The sequence below is a fragment of the Bubalus bubalis genome, chromosome 6 (assembly GCF_019923935.1).
Source record: "Bubalus bubalis isolate 160015118507 breed Murrah chromosome 6, NDDB_SH_1, whole genome shotgun sequence".
NCBI classification, from domain to species: Eukaryota; Metazoa; Chordata; class Mammalia; order Artiodactyla; family Bovidae; genus Bubalus; species Bubalus bubalis.
In genome coordinates, this window is record NC_059162.1 from 88,577,754 (window position 1) to 88,595,972 (window position 18,219).

General features: G+C 40.6%; 1 protein-coding gene across 26 annotated transcripts in view; it reads left to right on the forward strand.

Moving 5' to 3' along the window:
* Window positions 1-18,219, forward strand: part of DAB1 (DAB adaptor protein 1) — a 1,348,091-nt gene that overhangs the window by 1,035,243 nt on the left and 294,629 nt on the right. For all 26 annotated transcript variants that reach the window (XM_044944948.2, XM_044944944.2, XM_044944967.2 and 23 more), the window contains one exon: window positions 6,504-6,706. In XM_044944948.2, coding sequence (XP_044800883.1) covers window positions 6,640-6,706 — 67 coding nt within the window. In that variant the 5' untranslated portion in view covers window positions 6,504-6,639. The remainder of the gene's footprint in view (window positions 1-6,503; window positions 6,707-18,219) is intronic.

The following is an 18,219-nucleotide window of genomic DNA, read 5'->3' on the forward strand; positions in this document are numbered from 1 at the left end:
AGAACACACTTTAAGACCTATGGCTAGCTTCCTGGATTTAGAATTTACTGACTTTCTGGGACAACAAGATATGTTGGGCTCATCTTGTACCTGCCCTTCACAGCTCTGGAATAACCCACTTCTAGAAACTCTTGGTCTTTTGACTAAGAGTTGTAGTAGAAACTAAAATCTGGGTATTAAGGTATCACCTTGTCACTGGAGAATCTTTGCTTCTAGACCTGTTCAGTGGACAGGGCTAGGAAATATATGCATATAAACACGTGTACACACACCTACATGCAGATGCGTGTTTATTTTATAAACCATGAGTTTAAACCCTGAAATCTGCAGTTTCCAAACTGTCCCCACAGTGCTCTTTCCTGGCTTACCCCTTTCCATATTTTAATGGTTATTCTTGAACAGTGAGAGTCTTTGCTCCCAAGAACATTAAAGAATTTACTTCTCTGCCCAATCCTATAATACATTTAGAATAGTTTCATGATTGCTTTTCCCATAACACTACCAACAAAAGCCTACTAAAAGGAGTTCAAGGTTTGTTTGCGGTGCTCCCTGCCCTGGTCCTGCTCATGATAGGTTGTAAACAGTTAAATTCTGCGTTTGTAAGTTATTCATATTAATGATTTCTCTCCCACCCCTTCAGTGATTGTGTTTATGATGCTCCTTTGAAATACAATTGAATTTGTTTCAGTTCACTTCCAGTTTTAGCCCTTCCCCCACTTTCCATCGCTGTTAATTTTATTTTTTTATCTGAGACGTGAAGCATTAATATGCTTCCACATGTAGAAATTAAGTAAAAATCTACTCTGATAAGTATGACCCTCTGCCATGTCTTTCTACCTGGTCATCCTGTCATTGTAACATCTAGGATCTCCCCATGTAGAGAAACAGCTTCATTGTTTTCTGATTTGTTTGTCCTGTTTCTTTTTGTAAAGATAAGCAGATTTATGTATCCTCCTTTCTTACATAAAGACTGGCATACTGTATATTGAGCTAGGCTTTATAAGTGCCCAGATCTCACTGATCTTCCAAATCTTGCACTCTTGGTGTTGGTCTTCCCATTATACTGATGGGGAAACTGAGACTCCTTATCTGTATTGTTGCAAACCTTTGTGCCTTATTGATAAATAGCCTGTTTTCAGTGCTTTATACTTTATATGAAAGTGATTAAGATATGCCAAATCATGAAGCATCAGGTAGTAGTACATACAATTTTTAATCCATCAAATTGCTGCCACTTGAAGTCCTGCTTCTTGGAAGTCTATCTCTTCATCTGGTTTTTAAAACTGGATGTCCCTTTAGACTGGAATTTTTAGTGTCTTAACATCTCACACAGTACTTAAATAAGGATGCAGCACCTGGCTGGGAGAGTTGTTTTTGACTTTCTGTTTTTCCTTTTTAAAATTGAGATGAAATTCACATAGTATAAGGACTTCCCCAGTGGCTCAGATGGTAAAGCATCTGTCTACAATGCGGAAGACCCGGGTTCAATCCCTGGGTTGGAAAGATCCTCCAGAGAAGGAAATGGCAATCCACTCCAGTACTGTTGCCTGGAAAATCCCATGGACAGAGGAGCCTGGTAGGCTACAGTCCATGGGGTCGCAAAGAGTCGGACATGACTGAGTGACTACCTCTTCATCTGGTTTTTAAAACGATGTCCCTTTAGACTGTTTTTTTTCAGTGTCTTAACCTCTCACACAATGCTTAAATAAGGATGTGGCACCTGGCTGGGAGAGTTATTTTTGACTTCTGTTTTTCCTTTTTAAAATTGAGATGAAATTCACATAATGTGAAATTAACCATTTTGATGTATATAATTCAGTGTCACTTACTTTACTCGTGATGCTGTTTAACCGTTACTGCTATCTAGTTCCAGAACACCTCATCTCCACCATAGGAGACCCTGTAACCATGAAGGTGTCAGTCCCCATTCCCTGCTTCCCCCAGCACCTGGCAGCCCCTGCTCTGCTTTCTATCTCCCTTTGGATTATTTGTTTTGGATAGTCTGGAGGAAAATGGAATCATTTTCCATTTTCACAATAAGTGGCCTTTCGTCTTAACTTCTTTAACTTGGCTTGTTGTTTGCCGACTTCATTCACCTTGCAGCCTGAATCAGTACTTCATTTCGTTTTATGGCTTGGATAATATTCCGTTGTATGGATAGACTTTTGTTAATTCATTCTCCAGCTGATGGACCTCTAAGGGGGGTTTGAGTGAAACTGGGGAGAAGAGTGGCTTGCACCACCCTGCCTTGTGCTCTGAAACCTACTAGCCACGTGACTATGAACAAGCTACTAAACTTGTGCCTCCCTTTTCTCATTTGTCAAGTGAGTGACTGAAGGATCGGATAAGATAATATATGAGAAGTTCATAGAAGACAACCTGGCGAACAGTTGTAGTAGTAATAGTAGTGTTAGTCGCTCAGTTGCGTCCCACTCTTTGCGACCCCATGGACTGCAGCCCGCCAGGCTCCTCTGTCCATGGGATTCTCCAGGCAAGAATACTGGAGTGGGTTGCCATTCCCTTCTCCTGGCAAATAGTGGGTCCTCATAAACTTAGCTGTTTCACCTTTGGCTTGTATGAGGGTGGGAGGGAAGGAGAGTGAACATAAATGTGTATTATAGGAGGTGTTTCAGTGTGTGTTTCTTCTGTTGTAGCTGCTCAAACCTTTGTACTTTGTTTTATTAAAAAAGGCCTATCTGTTTTCTCTGCTTTGTGGTTTGGTGTTTTTGCACCCCGCCCCTCCCTACCCCCCATCACTGAACATGGGATTTTACATTTAGAAGCAGTTCAGTAGGCAGAATGTCTGTAGTGGAATGTTACATAATTCACATTTAGATTTGAAGAGCTCATTATAAAAAACCTGACACACTTCAGGAATATTAAATTACTGCAGATTGTGTGGAGCAAAGAAACATTATTGAAGCATTTCAAAATCCTAGGCGAGCCTGAATTTAACTGATAGGGTTTCACAGCTTTTACTGGGGAAAAATGATTTGAGTTGTCACGTGGTTTTCTGGGCCTAGAGGACTTTAATCTCCTTAATTACAAAGAAACGAATTTCCTAAATAATTTGGAGCTACTTCACAGCATTTGCTCAACCTCTGGCTTTTGGAAAATTAAAGGGAATGCCAGGGCCCTGGCCATAGAATGTTCTCTTCTTACTGAAGCTTCCTCAAGCACATTTTTATTCAAGATGATGCTAGTTTCCTTTCTTTATTGATATGGGGATGTACTTCAGGAATTCACAAGTAATGCTTATAACACTTGAACACAATCTCATTTTGTTAAACAAGTCGGACACTGGAGATGCCCACAGAATAGACAGGTGCTCTATTATGGCTTACAAAGTCAAAGGGAAGAAAATGGTGCAAATCTAATCCAGTTTTATACACTGACTTTTAACAGTGCTTGAAATGATTTAAAACCCACATATTTCAGTCCATGACAATGTTTATGGATCAGGGACCTACTGTGTGCAAGCCCAGCATGATGGAAATATCTTAGCTCCTACCACTTCCTACAATTTGTCTTTAGAAAGCAAACTTATCCTGCCATGGTTTCCTCCTCTGTAAAAAGAGGATAGCAATATGACCCTGAATCTGTGTTGTGACCTTGTATTCCTGTGTTCATAACACAGGAAACTATTAGTGCCTAATATTTATTGAGCACCTGCCAGGAGATGGGTCAGACACTCTTCCAAGCATGTTACATGTGTGATCACAATTTCCTTAGCCACTTCATTAAGTTGATACTGTTACTCCATTATAAAGGTAGAGAAACTAGGCAAAGAGGGGTTCAATAATTTCCTTAATATCACATTGCTCATAAGTGGCTCAGGCTATGAAGATGGCCAAGAATCAGATCATAAGAAGATACACTGTTTCCAGTGAAAGCTCATACTGCTGCTGCACAACAGGCCCCAATAAGTCAAGAGAAAAGTTGTCAAGGCAAGGAATAGTGACTTTATTTAGAAAGCCAGCAGAGCAAAAAGATAGTGGACTAGTTTCTCAAAGAACCATCTTACCTGAGTTAGAATTCAGGCTTCTTTTATACTAAAAGGTGAGGGTATATGGTTGGTTGTTGCACACCTCTGGGTGTTTTAATCCTTTGTTCTTGCAGCTGTCCATGTAGGTCATGTCACAATGTTCCTCTAAACCTTCAACAAGACAAATGTTTCTTTCTGCCTTTCAACTTTTTATCTCTGTATGAATGGAAAAATGTTACACCTTTAAAGGTCAGAGCCTTGGGAATGGGCTGACCTGTATATTTCAGGCTATAGACAACATTCTTAACTCAAAGTGAAACCATAGAGTATAAAGGTTAGAGTAAAAGAAACAGATCCAATATGGAGTCAGATTTGTTCTTCCCTGTTACAGGTCCATTTAACAGAGAGATCAGAAAATCTTTCTGCCTAAGATACCTCTTTGAACTGAACCTTGAGAATGTCAAGGTAGACTTGAAAACTTCCACAGAAAAGTAACAGCACAATCGAAAATTGGGAAGTTAGGAAAGTATATCATCTCCCTACTAGACTTCTGCTTCCTTTTGTTATTTTGGTTGTTAACTTAAAGCCTCCCTGGACATGCTGATACTTCTGCCTGAGACAACCATTTATTCACTGATTATACATGCATTTAGTACCCATTGGTCCTTGCCCTTGCCTTCCACCTGACGAAAGCATCATTCTTCAAGATCACACAGTGCAGAGCTTCTTGTCTGTGAAGCTTTGTTGACTCTTTCAAACAAAGCAAAAAAAACTTGCTTCTTTGTGCCCCAATCTGTTTTTGTTCTGATCATGTGTATTTCAGTTTCTTACACAACTAACACCTCTGCTAGACTGAGCTTCTTTGAGGACAAGAGGTCAGGCCTTGACTCTCTACTCTTGGGTTGCATGGTTGTACAGTACACATCTGTTGACATGAATGAGCCAGCATTTGCACCTGGCCCTTCTTATGTTCTTAGTAGATATCTGTTAAAATGAAGTGACTAGTATCATTAATAAAATTATTTATTCCCTTATAGGACAAAATTTTGTGACTCTGTCATCTCTTATGGAATGTTGTCTTTTGGGGGCAAGAGGTTAGGAAGGAGATGAGAGCTTTAGTGGCATGATACAGATAGATGGCAGAAAAGTGGTGGGAAAAGTGCTCATTTTCAACATAGTTTTCCATGTACCCCATTCTAGGAAAGTAATATTCCATTTTCTTTATTTGCAGTCTTAAGTCCTATACTTTAAGTACATTCATTCAGGGCTACTGTCCTTGTTAAAAAATAGTTTGTTAACAACAAGGAAATAAGATATTTTTGGATAAAGGTGTGAATTTCCCCATATTTAAGCCTTATTAAATTTTTGTGTGCCTTTTACATTAAACATTTTCTAGTTAAGCCATCTTTAATTGGCATGATTAAGGGGCTTGGGTTATTATTCTTATTGAGCTGAAACTGGCATTCCGGGTCACCCTTTTCAGATTAAACAGTTCTAGATCTATTTTGCAGGAGCTAAGAATTGGCTGCACAGTTTGAAGATCCATTTCCAGTAGCTTTATCTTAATATTCTTCAAAAATGAATAACTCCTGAATGTTTATTTTCAACCGAACTCTCACATGTAACTATCAGAGATAGAGAGTCACTGGGAAAGATTGTTGACTTGACACCGGGAATACATTCATTCAATTTAAATGAAATCAAATGAGATAATGTATGTGCAGCGGGAGCTGAGGGCACAGTATATAGTAAATGTATAGTAAATACTGGCCGTAATTGAAGTGGTATTATTATCATTATTATCTCTTCCTAGCACAGTGTCTGAGCTTAATAGTATCTAGTAGTGTGCAATGCATGTTTATTACAGAAAGAGGGATGAAATGTGTGTCTGCCTGCTCCTTTTCCTTTTCTCTTCCTCCCCACATTAAATGCTTGTCTGCTTATATAGCTGGGGGGGAAAGCTGACATAAAAATTGGCTTGCTGGAAAGTTTCTCAGCCCCATTTGTCACCTTACCCTTGAAGCCCAATTGTATGTCAACTGCATGTCCCTTCTGATGCCTGCTCGTGAGGGACAGACCACAGGTCACTTCCCTATGATCTGCTTCAGCTGCCAAGGCTCTGGTCAAGCTTGCCTGATGGATGGGTGCCTTATTGTTGGAAATGCCTCCACGGAGCTGCTCAGGAAATAACGCCTGTGCTGCATTTTCTGGGTGGTTTTCCGTGCTTGACAATAAGAAACATGGAAAATAAAGCATTGAGTTTTGCTTTTCTTGAAAGTCCAGTGTTTTAAAGATCTGTTATGTGTTTTCTAGTTTGAGTTTTGCAAATAAGGCCTCTCAAGCTCTTTGCTTGAGAGCGTGTGAGCCCTGTCAATGGCTTAATGAAACCATGTGGGTAGTTTATACATGGAGACCAAGGTTTTCCTGTTTTTGTATGTTTGACAGTTCCTTTTTGCCCTTCTAATTTCTGACTTCACCAGGGTGGTTATTCTGAGTGTTCTCTTCTCTTGATTTGCAGCGCTCGGAAGGAGTGAATGAAATGTACAACTCGGGGTGTCGTTTCTGAAAGGAGGAGTCATTTTCTTGAAGAGGAGTCCTCAATGAGCCTGGCCAAGGCCCGGGATCTGTGTGAAGTGGACTAAGGATTTAGTAGGATGTCAACTGAGACAGAACTTCAAGTAGCTGTGAAAACCAGCGCCAAGAAAGACTCCAGAAAGAAAGGTAGGGCTCAATCTGTTCCTTTCCAAATGGCTACTTATTGTGCAGCAGTGGGTTTTCAGTCTTTGGAATAGGATTTGGTGCTATCTTTGTGAGTGCATATAGTTTTACAGTTACCAGCATTATTTGGTGTCTTTTGTATTCACAGTATCATGTTTTAATGGCTCATCCTTCTCTGGGTAAAATAAAAAAAAAAAAAAATTCATAATATACAAGGCCCTTCTTAACCTGGCTTCTACCTATCTCTCCATCCCTCTAGCAATATGACTGCCTAAATCTGCGCCACATCCCCACCCAACCCTGTTTGCTTTCCAGGCATTCTGTGTCTTGTAGTTCACCTTTGAATATATTAGGTTTGTCAAAAAGTTTGTTCAGAATTTTTCTGTAAATCTTCTGGAACGAACAAACTTTTTGACCAGCCCAATACCAGTGATTCTCAAACTCCAGGCATGCAAGCATGACCTAGAAGATTTGTTAAAACACAGACTGCTGAGTCTCGTTCCTGGAGGGTTTGGTTCACTATGTCTAGGGTAGAGCCCAAGATACATTTATAACAAGTTCTCAGGTAATGCAGATGCTGGTAGTTCAGAGACCAGATTTTGAGAGCGCCTGGGCTAGCAGTTAAGCCCCAAATCCTTTTGAGTTGCTCTCCACTTTTTCTTAGACTGACCTTCTCCTACTTATTTTTCGGGGTTGAGCTTAGTAGGGCTCCTGAAGGGCCTTTCCTTACTCCCCAAATTGGGTTACTTCTTTTGTTTGTTTCACCAGCATTTTATTAGTATCACACTTTATTAAAAACACCCTGTATTTTCACTGGAGAGCTGTACTATACACTCCTTCAGAGCTGGATCTCTTGTTCACCCTTTTAACTCCCAACAATTAAAAAGTGTCTGACATAGAGGACGCTCACAGGTATCTGGTAGAAAAGACTGGCATGCATAGTATGAAAACAAAATGATTCTATTGCTGTTCATGATTTTTGGAGGATTTGTTCCTATGGCTTTATGACCATGTCTATTGTTATAATAGGATGTAGGCAACTTGTTGCTTGGTGTACATGTGTGTGTGTCTCTGGTGTGATGTGTGTTTTCTGTCTATGTCTTCTCTTTTCCTCCCTTGTCTTTAAGACTGCGTGGAAGAGGATTAATAGAACTCTCTTTCAAGTCTTAAAATCTGTCAGTATGGGACTGCAAACAAGCTGTCGTTGGTTGCTTTGTATAGGCAGTGATTTGTCTGAGGCATAGCCATGCCTGCCCAGTCATGTTTTCTGATGGCATTGTCTGATGCTCTGTAGGAAGCAAAGGACATAAATGTAATACATATGCAGTTCTTGGACAGTCAGAACCCTAAGAAGGACTATAAATTTTGCTTTAGATGTTTATTTGAAACACAAGTATTTTGGAAGAAGTCTATTTTATCCTTTAAAACCTAATAAAAGCCTTGCTTTTTATGCATGAGAGTATAAGAATAATAGAAGGAAAGCAAGTGAGAGAACAGGTCCTAGGAGAACTGCTACATGGAAAAAAAAATTATTGCAGAGCCCGGTATGTACTAGAATTCAAATGCTTTTTCACTGGAAACTGACAAGTTATATTTTTGCTTCAAATTTAACCTTTCCACTAAACTTATGCTTTTGAATGTTTAATGCATTAGAATTGTACTTAATGCATATCTTTTCATTCTTAATTTAAATACACAAAACCTGCAGCATTCTAAAGAGAGGATTCAGGTTTTAGAGAACATTGGCTTAGTTGAAGATTTGGAATGGGACTGTGAAGGTGACCTTTTGAACTCCTCCTTATCTTCACATCTTTAGTAGGTCTAAAGTCAACAGAGTACCTGTGCAAGGAGTATCCTCTAGTGAGTGGCTAATACTGTGAAGTCTGGGCAGGCAGAGCTGGATTCAGATTCTGCTGTATTACTTCCAAACTGTGTGATCTTAGCATGTGACTTCACCTCTCTGAGACTCAGTTTCCTTTCCCTTAAAATGAAGATGTAATATTACAAAGCTCAAAGGCTCACTAGGAAGATTAATAGAAATAAGGCAAATAAAACACTTAATATAGAACTTGGCATATGTTAAAAACTCAAAAAAGTTTATCTGTAATCTTCTTCTTCTCTTCTTCCCGTTTCCCCCTCCTTTTCTCCTGCTCCTTCTCATCTTCTTCTTTCCCTGTCATCTTTCTCCATCTTTCCCACCTCTCCCTTCTTTTCCCTATTTCTCTTCTGCCTTTTCCATTCCATCCTCCTCTTCTTTTTCATCTTTATCAGAATCATCACATTGTTTTCTCTTACCCAAGGCGATCTTAAAAAGTATATAGATGATTTGTCCAGAACAAGATTTTACAATTATTTGTAATTATTCAACAGTGTTCAGTTCAGTTCAGTCACTCAGTTGTGTCCGACTCTTTGCGACCCCATGAACGGCAGCACACCAGGCCTCCCTGTCCATCATCAACTCCCGGAGTTCACTCAAACTCACATCTGTCGAGTCGGTGATGCCATCCAGCCATCTCATCCTTTGTCATCCCCTTTTCCTCCTGCCCCCAATCCCTCCCAGCATCAGAATCTTCTCCTATGAGTCAACTCTTCACATGAGGTGGCCGAAGTACTGGAGTTTCAGCTTTAGCATCATTCCTTCCAAAGAACACCCAGGACTGATCTCCTTTAGAATGGACTGGTTGGATCTCCTTGCAGTCCAAGGGACTCTCAAGAGTCTTCTCCAACACCACAGTTCAAAAGCATCAATTCTTCGGCACTCAGCTTTCTTCACAGTCCAACTCTCACATCCATACATGACTATTGGAAAAACCATAGCCTTGACTAGATGGACCTTTGTTGGCAAAGTAATGTCTCTGCTTTTTAATATGCCATCTAGGTTGGTCATAACTTTCCTTCCAAAGAGTAAGCGCCTTTTAATTTCATGGCTGCAATCACCATCTGCAGTGATTTGGGAGCCCCAGAAAATAAAGTCTGACACTGTTTCCACAGTTTCCCCATCTATTTCCCATGAAGTGATGGGACCACATGCCATGATCTTCGTTTTCTGAATGTGGAGGTTTAAGCCAACTTTTTCACTCTCCTCTTTCACTTTCATCAAGAGGCTTTTGAGTTCCTCTTCACTTTCTGCCATAAGGGTGGTGTCATCTGCATGTCTGAGGTTATTGATATTTCTCCCAGCAATCTTGATCCAGCTTATGCTTCTTCCAGCCCAGCGTTTATCATGATGTACTCTGCATGTAAGTTAAATAAGCAGGGTGATAATATAAAGCCTTGACATACTCCTTTTCCTATTTGGAACCAGTCTGTTGTTCCATGTCCAGTTCCAACTGTTGCTTCCTGACTTTCATATAGATTTCTCAATAGGCAGGTCAGGTGGTCTGGTATTCCCATTTCTTTCAGAATTTTCCACAGTTTATTGTGATCCACACAGTCAAAGGCTTTGGAATAGTCAATAAAGCAGAAATAGCTGTTTTTATGGAACTCTCTTGCTTTTTTGATGATCCAGTGGATGTTGGCAATTTGATCTCTGGTTCCTCTGCCTTTTCTAAAACCAGCTTGAACATCTTGGAAGTTCACGGCTCACATATTGCTGAAGGCTGGGTTGGAGAATTTTGCTTATTACCTTACTAGTGTGTGAGATGAGTGCAATTGTTCAGTAATTTGAGCATTCTTTGGCATTTCCTTTCTTTGGGATTGGAATGAAAACTGACCTTTTCCAGTCCTGTGGCCACTGCTGAGTTTTCCAAATTTGCTGGCATATTGAGTGCAGCACTTTCACAGCAACATGTTTCAGGATTTGAAATATCTCAACTGGAATTCCATCACTCCACTAGCTTTGTTCGTAGTGATGCTTTCTAAGGCCTACTTGACTTCACATTCCAGGATGTCTGGCTCTAGGTGAGTGATCACACCATCGTGATTATCTGGGTTGTGAAGATCTTTTTTGTACAGTTCTTCTGTGTATTCCTGCCACCTCTTCTTTATATCTTCTGCTTCTGTTAGGTCCATACCATTTCTGTCCTTTATCGAGCCCATCTTTGCATGAAATGTTCCCTTGGTATCTCTAATTTTCTTGAAGAGATCTCTAGTCTTTCCCATTCTGCTGTTTTCCTCTATTTCTTTGCATTAATCTCTGAGGAAGGCTTCCTTATCTTTCCTTGCTATTCTTTGGAACTCTGCATTCAGATGCTTATATCTTTTGTTTTCTCCTTCGCTTTTCACTTCTCTTCTTTTCACAGCTATTTGTAAGGTCTCCCCAGACAGCCATTTTGCTCTTTTGCATTTCTTTTCCATGGGGATGGTCTTGATCCCTGTCTCCTATATAGTGTCACAAACCTCCATCCATAGTTCATCAGGCACTTTGTCTATCAGATCTAGTCCCTTCAATCTATTTCTCACTTCCATTGTATCATCATAAGGGATTTGACTTAGGTCATACCTGAATGGTCTAGTGGTTTTCCCTACTTTCTCCAATTTAAGTCTGAATTTGGCAATAAGGAGTTCATGATCTGAGCCACAGTCAGCTCCCGGTCTTGTTTTTGCTGACTGTATAGAGCTTCTCCATCTTTGGCTGCAAAGAATATAATCAGTCTGATTTTGGTGTTGACCATCTGGTGATGTCCATGTGTAGAGTCTTCTCTTGTGTTGTTGGAAGAGGGTGTTTGCTATGACCAGTGTGTTCTCTTGGTGAAACTCTATTAGCTTTTGCCCTACTTCATTCCGTATTCCAAGGCCAAATTTGCCTGTTACTCCGGGTGTTTCTTGACTTCCTACTTTTGCATTCCAGTCCCCTATAATGAAAAGGACATCTTTTTTGGGTGTTAGTTCTAAAAGGTCTTGTAGGTCTTCATAGAACCATTCAACTTCAGCTTCTTCAGCGTTACTGGTTGGGGCATAGACTTGGATTACCATGATATTGAATGGTTTGCCTCGGAAACAAATAAAGATCATTTTTGAGATTGCATCCAAGTACTGCATTTCAGACTCTCTTGTTGACCATGACGGCTACTCCATTTCTTCTAAGGGATTCCTGCCCGCAGTAGTAGATATAATGGTCATCTGAGTTAAGTTCACCCATTCCAGTCCATTTTAGTTCGCTGATTGCTAGAATGTCGACGTTCACTCCTGCCACAGCAGTTTTTATTCTTGATATCCTTGTCTGGACCAAGTCACAAGGAAAGCACACATATACATTAAAAAGAGAGAACAAGAAAGTGCTGGTAGTAGGATTAATTCATTTCCTGTTCTTTAGTTTTGGCTTTGGGATTGTATAAGTATTCCATTAAACAAATGTTGCTAGCTGGGCCAAAGTAAGTAGAACTTTAAAAGGAAGTAAGTAGTTTATATATTCATTGGTCTTGAATCTTGAATATAAGGGTGTTACTAAACTCTTTTACTAATATTTTGCTATGACTCCTCTTTGATTTTCTAATGAAGCAATATATAACCTTATAAGTAAGTTTCAGGCTTCTCCCCAGTCTTTAAATATTTGTTCTTTTTCTTATTGTATTACATTGTCTCAGCCTGTTAGTACAACAGACTTTCCTGGTGACTCAGATGATAGAGAATATGCCTGCAATGCAGGAGACCTGGGTTCAGTCCTTGGGTTGGGAAGATCCCCTGGAGAAGGGATTAGCAACCCAGTCTATTATTCTTGCCTGGAGAATTCCATGGACAGAGGAGCCTGGTGGGCTACAGTCTGCGGGGGGGTTGTAAAGAATCATTAATATGATATTTAGTAGACAGTAGGTATTCTTAACTTTTTCTTAAATTAATGGAAATGCCTTAAATTACCTGTAAGTGTGATATTTAAGTTTTTTAAACATTCATTATTAGTTCCTCTTCATTTATCATTTCTAGGAATTATTTTTTAAATCTTGAATTTTCATGTTGAATTTTATGATGCTTTTTCTAAATTTATTTCAATGATTATACATGTATTTTTTCTTTTAGTTTAAAATCAGTAATGTCATGGATTTCACTGATAGATTTTCTACATTTCTGTTTATGATATCTTATTTTATAAATCCTATGATTTTAGTTTGATGTTTTACTTAATGTTTTGTTATTTATATTCAGCAGCAGGGTTGGTATATATTTTTCTTTTCTTGAACAATCTTTGTGCCTGACATAGGTCAAATTTAATAACCTTACATAATGATATTGGTGGTAAGGAAACACAACAATTTTAGACTTCTTTATGAACAATAATATTTTTTTCTTTTTTAATAGTTTCATAAGACTTTTTAAAAATTATAGATGCCTATTACTGAAAACTAGAAAGGACAAGGTAGGCATGCATAATCCTAAAAATTAAAAATAACTTATTAACATTCTAAGTTACTTCCTTCTGAACTGACTTTCCTGGGTAATATATGTACTTGAGATTATGCTGTTTGTATGATTTTACATGCTGCTTTGTCAGTTGACATTCTATCATAAGTATATTTCTCATTTTACTACCTGGTATTACAGAATGGAAACGTTTTTCTTTTCTTGGCAAGATTTAGATGGTTGGTGGGGCAGACATTTTGCTTCCTTAAAAAAAAAAAAAAAAAAGCACCTGACAATGTGAGACATGTGCCATGACAAAGAGCGGCATAAAGAATGTTAAGAGGCCATTAATAATTCTGCACAAACCTATCACCCTAGTTCTTTGACCCAGGCTGTTGAAAGTAAGTCAGACAGATTCACAAACAAGTCACACTGGAGCATATTTCACCACAAGTGCGTTTCTAGACAGGCCGTGTATGAGATGCAGCTAGACTATTCATAGTTCAAATAAGGAGGGGATGAAAGTAGTGAGGAATAAAGTTGTTTCCTTCATTTCATTTTTGTTGGATTCTGTCACTACACATACAGCTTGTCAGAGGTGCCTCTTCTGGGAGTGGGATTTGATGGAGGACCAGAGAGAAGGAATGTACACATTCAGGTTCATTATCTGCCCTTAAAGGGAGAGGATCAGCTGACAGTTTGTGGTGAGCCCGGCCTTAGGACACCCAGTAGAAGACTGTGGTAGAGGAGTGGGTCCCAGCATTAACAGACGTATCTGGGGGTGATTTTAGTCAGCAGCATCTGGCAGCTTAGTGTCGTGGAAGAGCACTAACTGTGGAGTCCAGCAGACCTGGATTTTCCTCTGTGACTCTTGTTCTTATCTATTGTGTCACCAGAATTTAGCCCCACTGACCCTTGTCTTTAAGTGTGTGATTCCAGTGTGTGTAGGGGGAGGTGGTGGGTATTACTACTCTCCTTGTTATCAGAAAGGTGAGTGAAATTACCTTGGATAAAGGGCCAACTTGGGATCTGCAGTACGGTCAGGGTTAGCTTTTTTGTCCTCTTCCTTCTGAGATCACTGGTTAGTATTTTCTCCCTATTTTATAGAAATACTTGGACATAAACTTAGTCACTTTCCTTGTATTTATTTTGGAGCTCTACTCAAGGATAATTAACGAAGAACAGTGGCACAGCAGGATGCTACGTGATTATTTCCTCCCAAACTGTGTTTGAACCCTAGCTGTGTGCCTCAGTAGCTGTGCAGACTTTGGGGAGGTTTCTTAGAAAATTTCTGTCAGTTGTGGCGAAGGAATGGTTTCAGGAATGGCATGCTCAGGGTCCTAATCCCTCCACTGACTAGTGAGTCCTGGGAAAGAACTCTGTTAATAATAACTGGCTTACCACTTAGGAGCTCATAAACTTTCATATTTATTATCCCACTGGTCCTTAGGACCTTGGGAAAGTAAATTTGGAAAGTCATTTTATCAGCCCTTTGGTGCAGAGAGAGCTGCTATTTCATCACTTCTGTCTGCTGCTTTTATACTGCAGGGAGGCAGACTTGGGGTCACCAAGACCTTGAATTTGTGTTTGTACCCCAGGCCCCCTGCTCTCTCGTTGTTCACCTCCAGGCAAGTCACTTCCACACTTTGAGCCTTATTTTCCACAGGCACTCAGTGGATGTAGAACTTATATTTGCCAAGTGTGACATGTAGAAGAGGCATATTTAATTAATTACTTTGTCTGCAAATGTTTATTCAGCCCTAGCCATGAGCCCCAGAGAAGGCAATGTCACCCGACTCTAGTACTCTTGCCTGGAAAATCCCATGGACGGAGGAGCCTGGTGGGCTGCAGTCCATGGGGTCGCTAAGAGTCGGACACAACTGTGAGACTTCACTTTCACTTTTCACTTTCATGCATTGGAGAAGGAAATGGCAACCCACTCCAGTATTCTTGCCTGGAGAATCCCAGGAATGGGGGAGCCTGGTGGGCTGCCGTCTCTGGGGTCGCACAGAGTTGGACACGACTGAAGTGACTTAGCAGCAGCAGCAGCAGCCATGAGCCCAGTGGGAGCTTGGTGTTCTGGAGGTGGAGTCGGGGGACAGAGACACTGGAGAAGGAGACTCGGACTCCAGCCAGTACCTATAGTCCAAGAACTCCTGCCTGAGGGGAGGCTCTTCTGACTTCTGTGGCTCTCATCCTTGTGGCTCAGTGGTAAGGAATCGGTGCAGAAGATGCAGTTTCGATCCCTGGGTCAGGAAGATCCCCTATAGGAGAAAATAGCAACCCACTCCAGTATTCTTGCCTGGGAAATCTCATGGACAGAGGAGCCTGGCAGGCTATAGTCCATGGGGTCAAAAAGAGTGGGACCTAACTGAGTACACACACATGCATGTATCCTTCAGAAAAAAAATAAATAAAACATGTATATATGTTTCCATGTTGCTACTTTTCTTCATTTCCATCTGTTACTATTCATAAATTTTGTGTTTCATGTTTACTCCAATTTATATTTACCAAGTAAAATACTACATTTTTATCCTACTAAGGAAAATTTTTATGAAAACTTTTTTCACTGCTTTCCTGACCCAAAGCAGGTGGATTTCAGCTTAATACAAGTAACATGATACTCCAAATGTCTATTTACATTAAAACATGAATAACTTGTCTAGAAGTACAGGAACATTTAGAAGGAATTAGTGTTTGGGGGCCGGAAGAGCCTCTCTTTGAAGATGCGTTCTTAAGAGAAGAGTGAGTTGCCCGTTAATCACTCAGTCAGTCAGAGACAGAGCTGGAAGTCAGCAATAACTCCCTGGGTGGTGTTGCTTGAGTTTATAGATTCTCAACAACTTCCCGTCTTAGGATTAAGCTCTTCATGAGTTTGCTCCCTCTTATGTGTTGAAGCCTCCTGGAAGAGCTCATGCTTTAGAATCAGATAGACTGAAAGGTGCATTAAGGCTCAGCTCCTTTACTACATGTGTATCTCAGGCTAACTGCTTAATTGTTTCAAGTCTCAGCTCCTTCATCTTAAAATGGAGGTAATAATACCTGTCCCAAAGTGTTGTATTGACTATTATATGAGTCAAAAATATAAAGCACTTAACACAGTTCTTTGTATACAGACTCAAGATAAGGGAATTTTCCCTTTCCCCTCTGGCCCCCCAGCTGCCTACCTGAAAGGTGACATTTTTCTTACTGCTGCAGGATATAAAAAAAGGTAGAAGTTACCCTTTTCTCCAGAGGTGCATGGGGGTAATCAGGCAGTGAAAAAAAACATACTGGTCAGTCTTCAAAAGGATGCTTTTTCCAAGAATAACTGGGAAGGTAGACAGGAAATACAAAGGAAAATGGACCATGTTGTCAAGCTACATTCATTAATAACCATCATTTCATGTATGCTTCCTGCATGCTAGCCATTTTAGATAAATTGTTCCCAATGAGCCCAAACCTTACACTACCCCATGGAACGCATAAGAAAATAATGTTCAGAGAGATCAAGGGACTTGCCTGAGGTCATATAGCTGGTCTACACTGGCTGGAATGCACTAACGAGTTTGTCCGATGTGTAAGTTGGTGCCCTCTAAACACATGTGTTGGCCCTGTGCCTTGATGTGGGAGGTGGGAAATGTGAAAAAGGGCTACACTCTTTTGGGGGGTTGGACATAGAAACAGGTTAGCCACTTGAAGTCAATTTATGGCACCGTTCTGTTTTCTCAGAGTTGGATCTTGGTGAGCTAATCACTCTCTACTGGTGGTGTGATTTACAGGCTTTGGAAATTCAGTGTCAGGGATTCAACAATTTAGTAGCAAGACAACATACATTTCTCTGGGGTTGGTCCATGAAGTTCTTGGGCTAAAGAGTTTGAGAGGGAGGAAACACTGTTTTGGGTCCCAAAGTCTAGTTTTTATGGAAAGACTGCTGTATCGCGTTACATGTGGTAAGCAGAGTCTGCTGTATTCTCCACAAGCACATGGCCTTGAACTTATTACAGGACACCTCACTCACTGTGGCCATTCCCTGAAGACAGATTCGTTTCTGGCTTCATTGGTGACTTTGTTCTAACTAGTTTCTTTAGAAAGTCGGTTTTCTTCAAATCCCGCTGCACACCTGCTCTCCTCTTTGAACATATTTTGTAACCCCAGCAGAGCAAGCTGCAGCAGGCAGAGCAGCAAGCCAGCCTTCTGAGGCCTGGCCCATGCCTCTCTGTCCCTTTTTTCCTCCCCATCCTGCACCATCATGAGCCCTGGTCTCAGGACACACTTCTGCGACTTTCATGCATGCTGCTCCCTTACTTGGATCATCTTTCTCACCCTGTTCTCTGGACTGACTCTTGGTCATCCTTCAGAACCCGGCAACCATTTGACAGATCCATCATCCTTGACACTTCAAGCTTCCAAGTGCCCTCGATGAATTAATCAGTGATATTAGTTCCTGCAACCTCCTAAATATCTCTCAAATCCACTCATCCTCTCTCTCCACACTCCCCCTCTCCTCAGGATAGTTTGGGCTGCCTTCATCTGTCATCCAGACCATTCCATCACCCTCCTGAGCAGTCCTCAGGTTTTCAGAGTCATCCATCTCCAAGCTCTTCCTGACACTGCTCACTAATGGGAAGATCTGATCAGTTCTGACCTTTGCTTCAGACCCTTCGGTGAACAGTCCCCACTGCCCTCAGGATAAAGTCCACGAGGTTTATCGGGGCTTCAGGGAAGCCCTGCCTGGCCTGTCCCCTTCTTATCTTTCCAGTCACATCCCTCACCACTCTTCCAGAATGATACTCCACTCCCTGGCTTAACTGAATTCGTTTCAGTCTCCTGATCGTACCATGGTATATTTCTCATTTGGAATTTTGCAAATTTTTTTCTTCTTCCAAGAATAGTACTTGAAAATAATTCTCTTCAAAGCAACTCCACTTCTGCTTTAGCTTCAAGTTAGCTATTACATCCCTGGAAATATTCGGGGGGCCCATTGCAACCCACCCAATGCGATCCTCAGTTGTGATCATGACCAGTCTTTGTGCTCACAAAGCACCTCATTTTGCCCATCTTAATACATAGTTTTAATCATCTTTTAGTTCCTCTTTATCCCTCACTACGCTGGGAGTTCTGTGAGTGCAGGGACTATATCTGGCTTCAGTTTAAAAAAAAATAATAATAATTTTAAAAATTTATTAATTTTTGGATGTGCTGGGTCTTTGTTGCAGCAGGCTTTGCTCTAGTCGTGACCAGCAGGGAGCTACCCT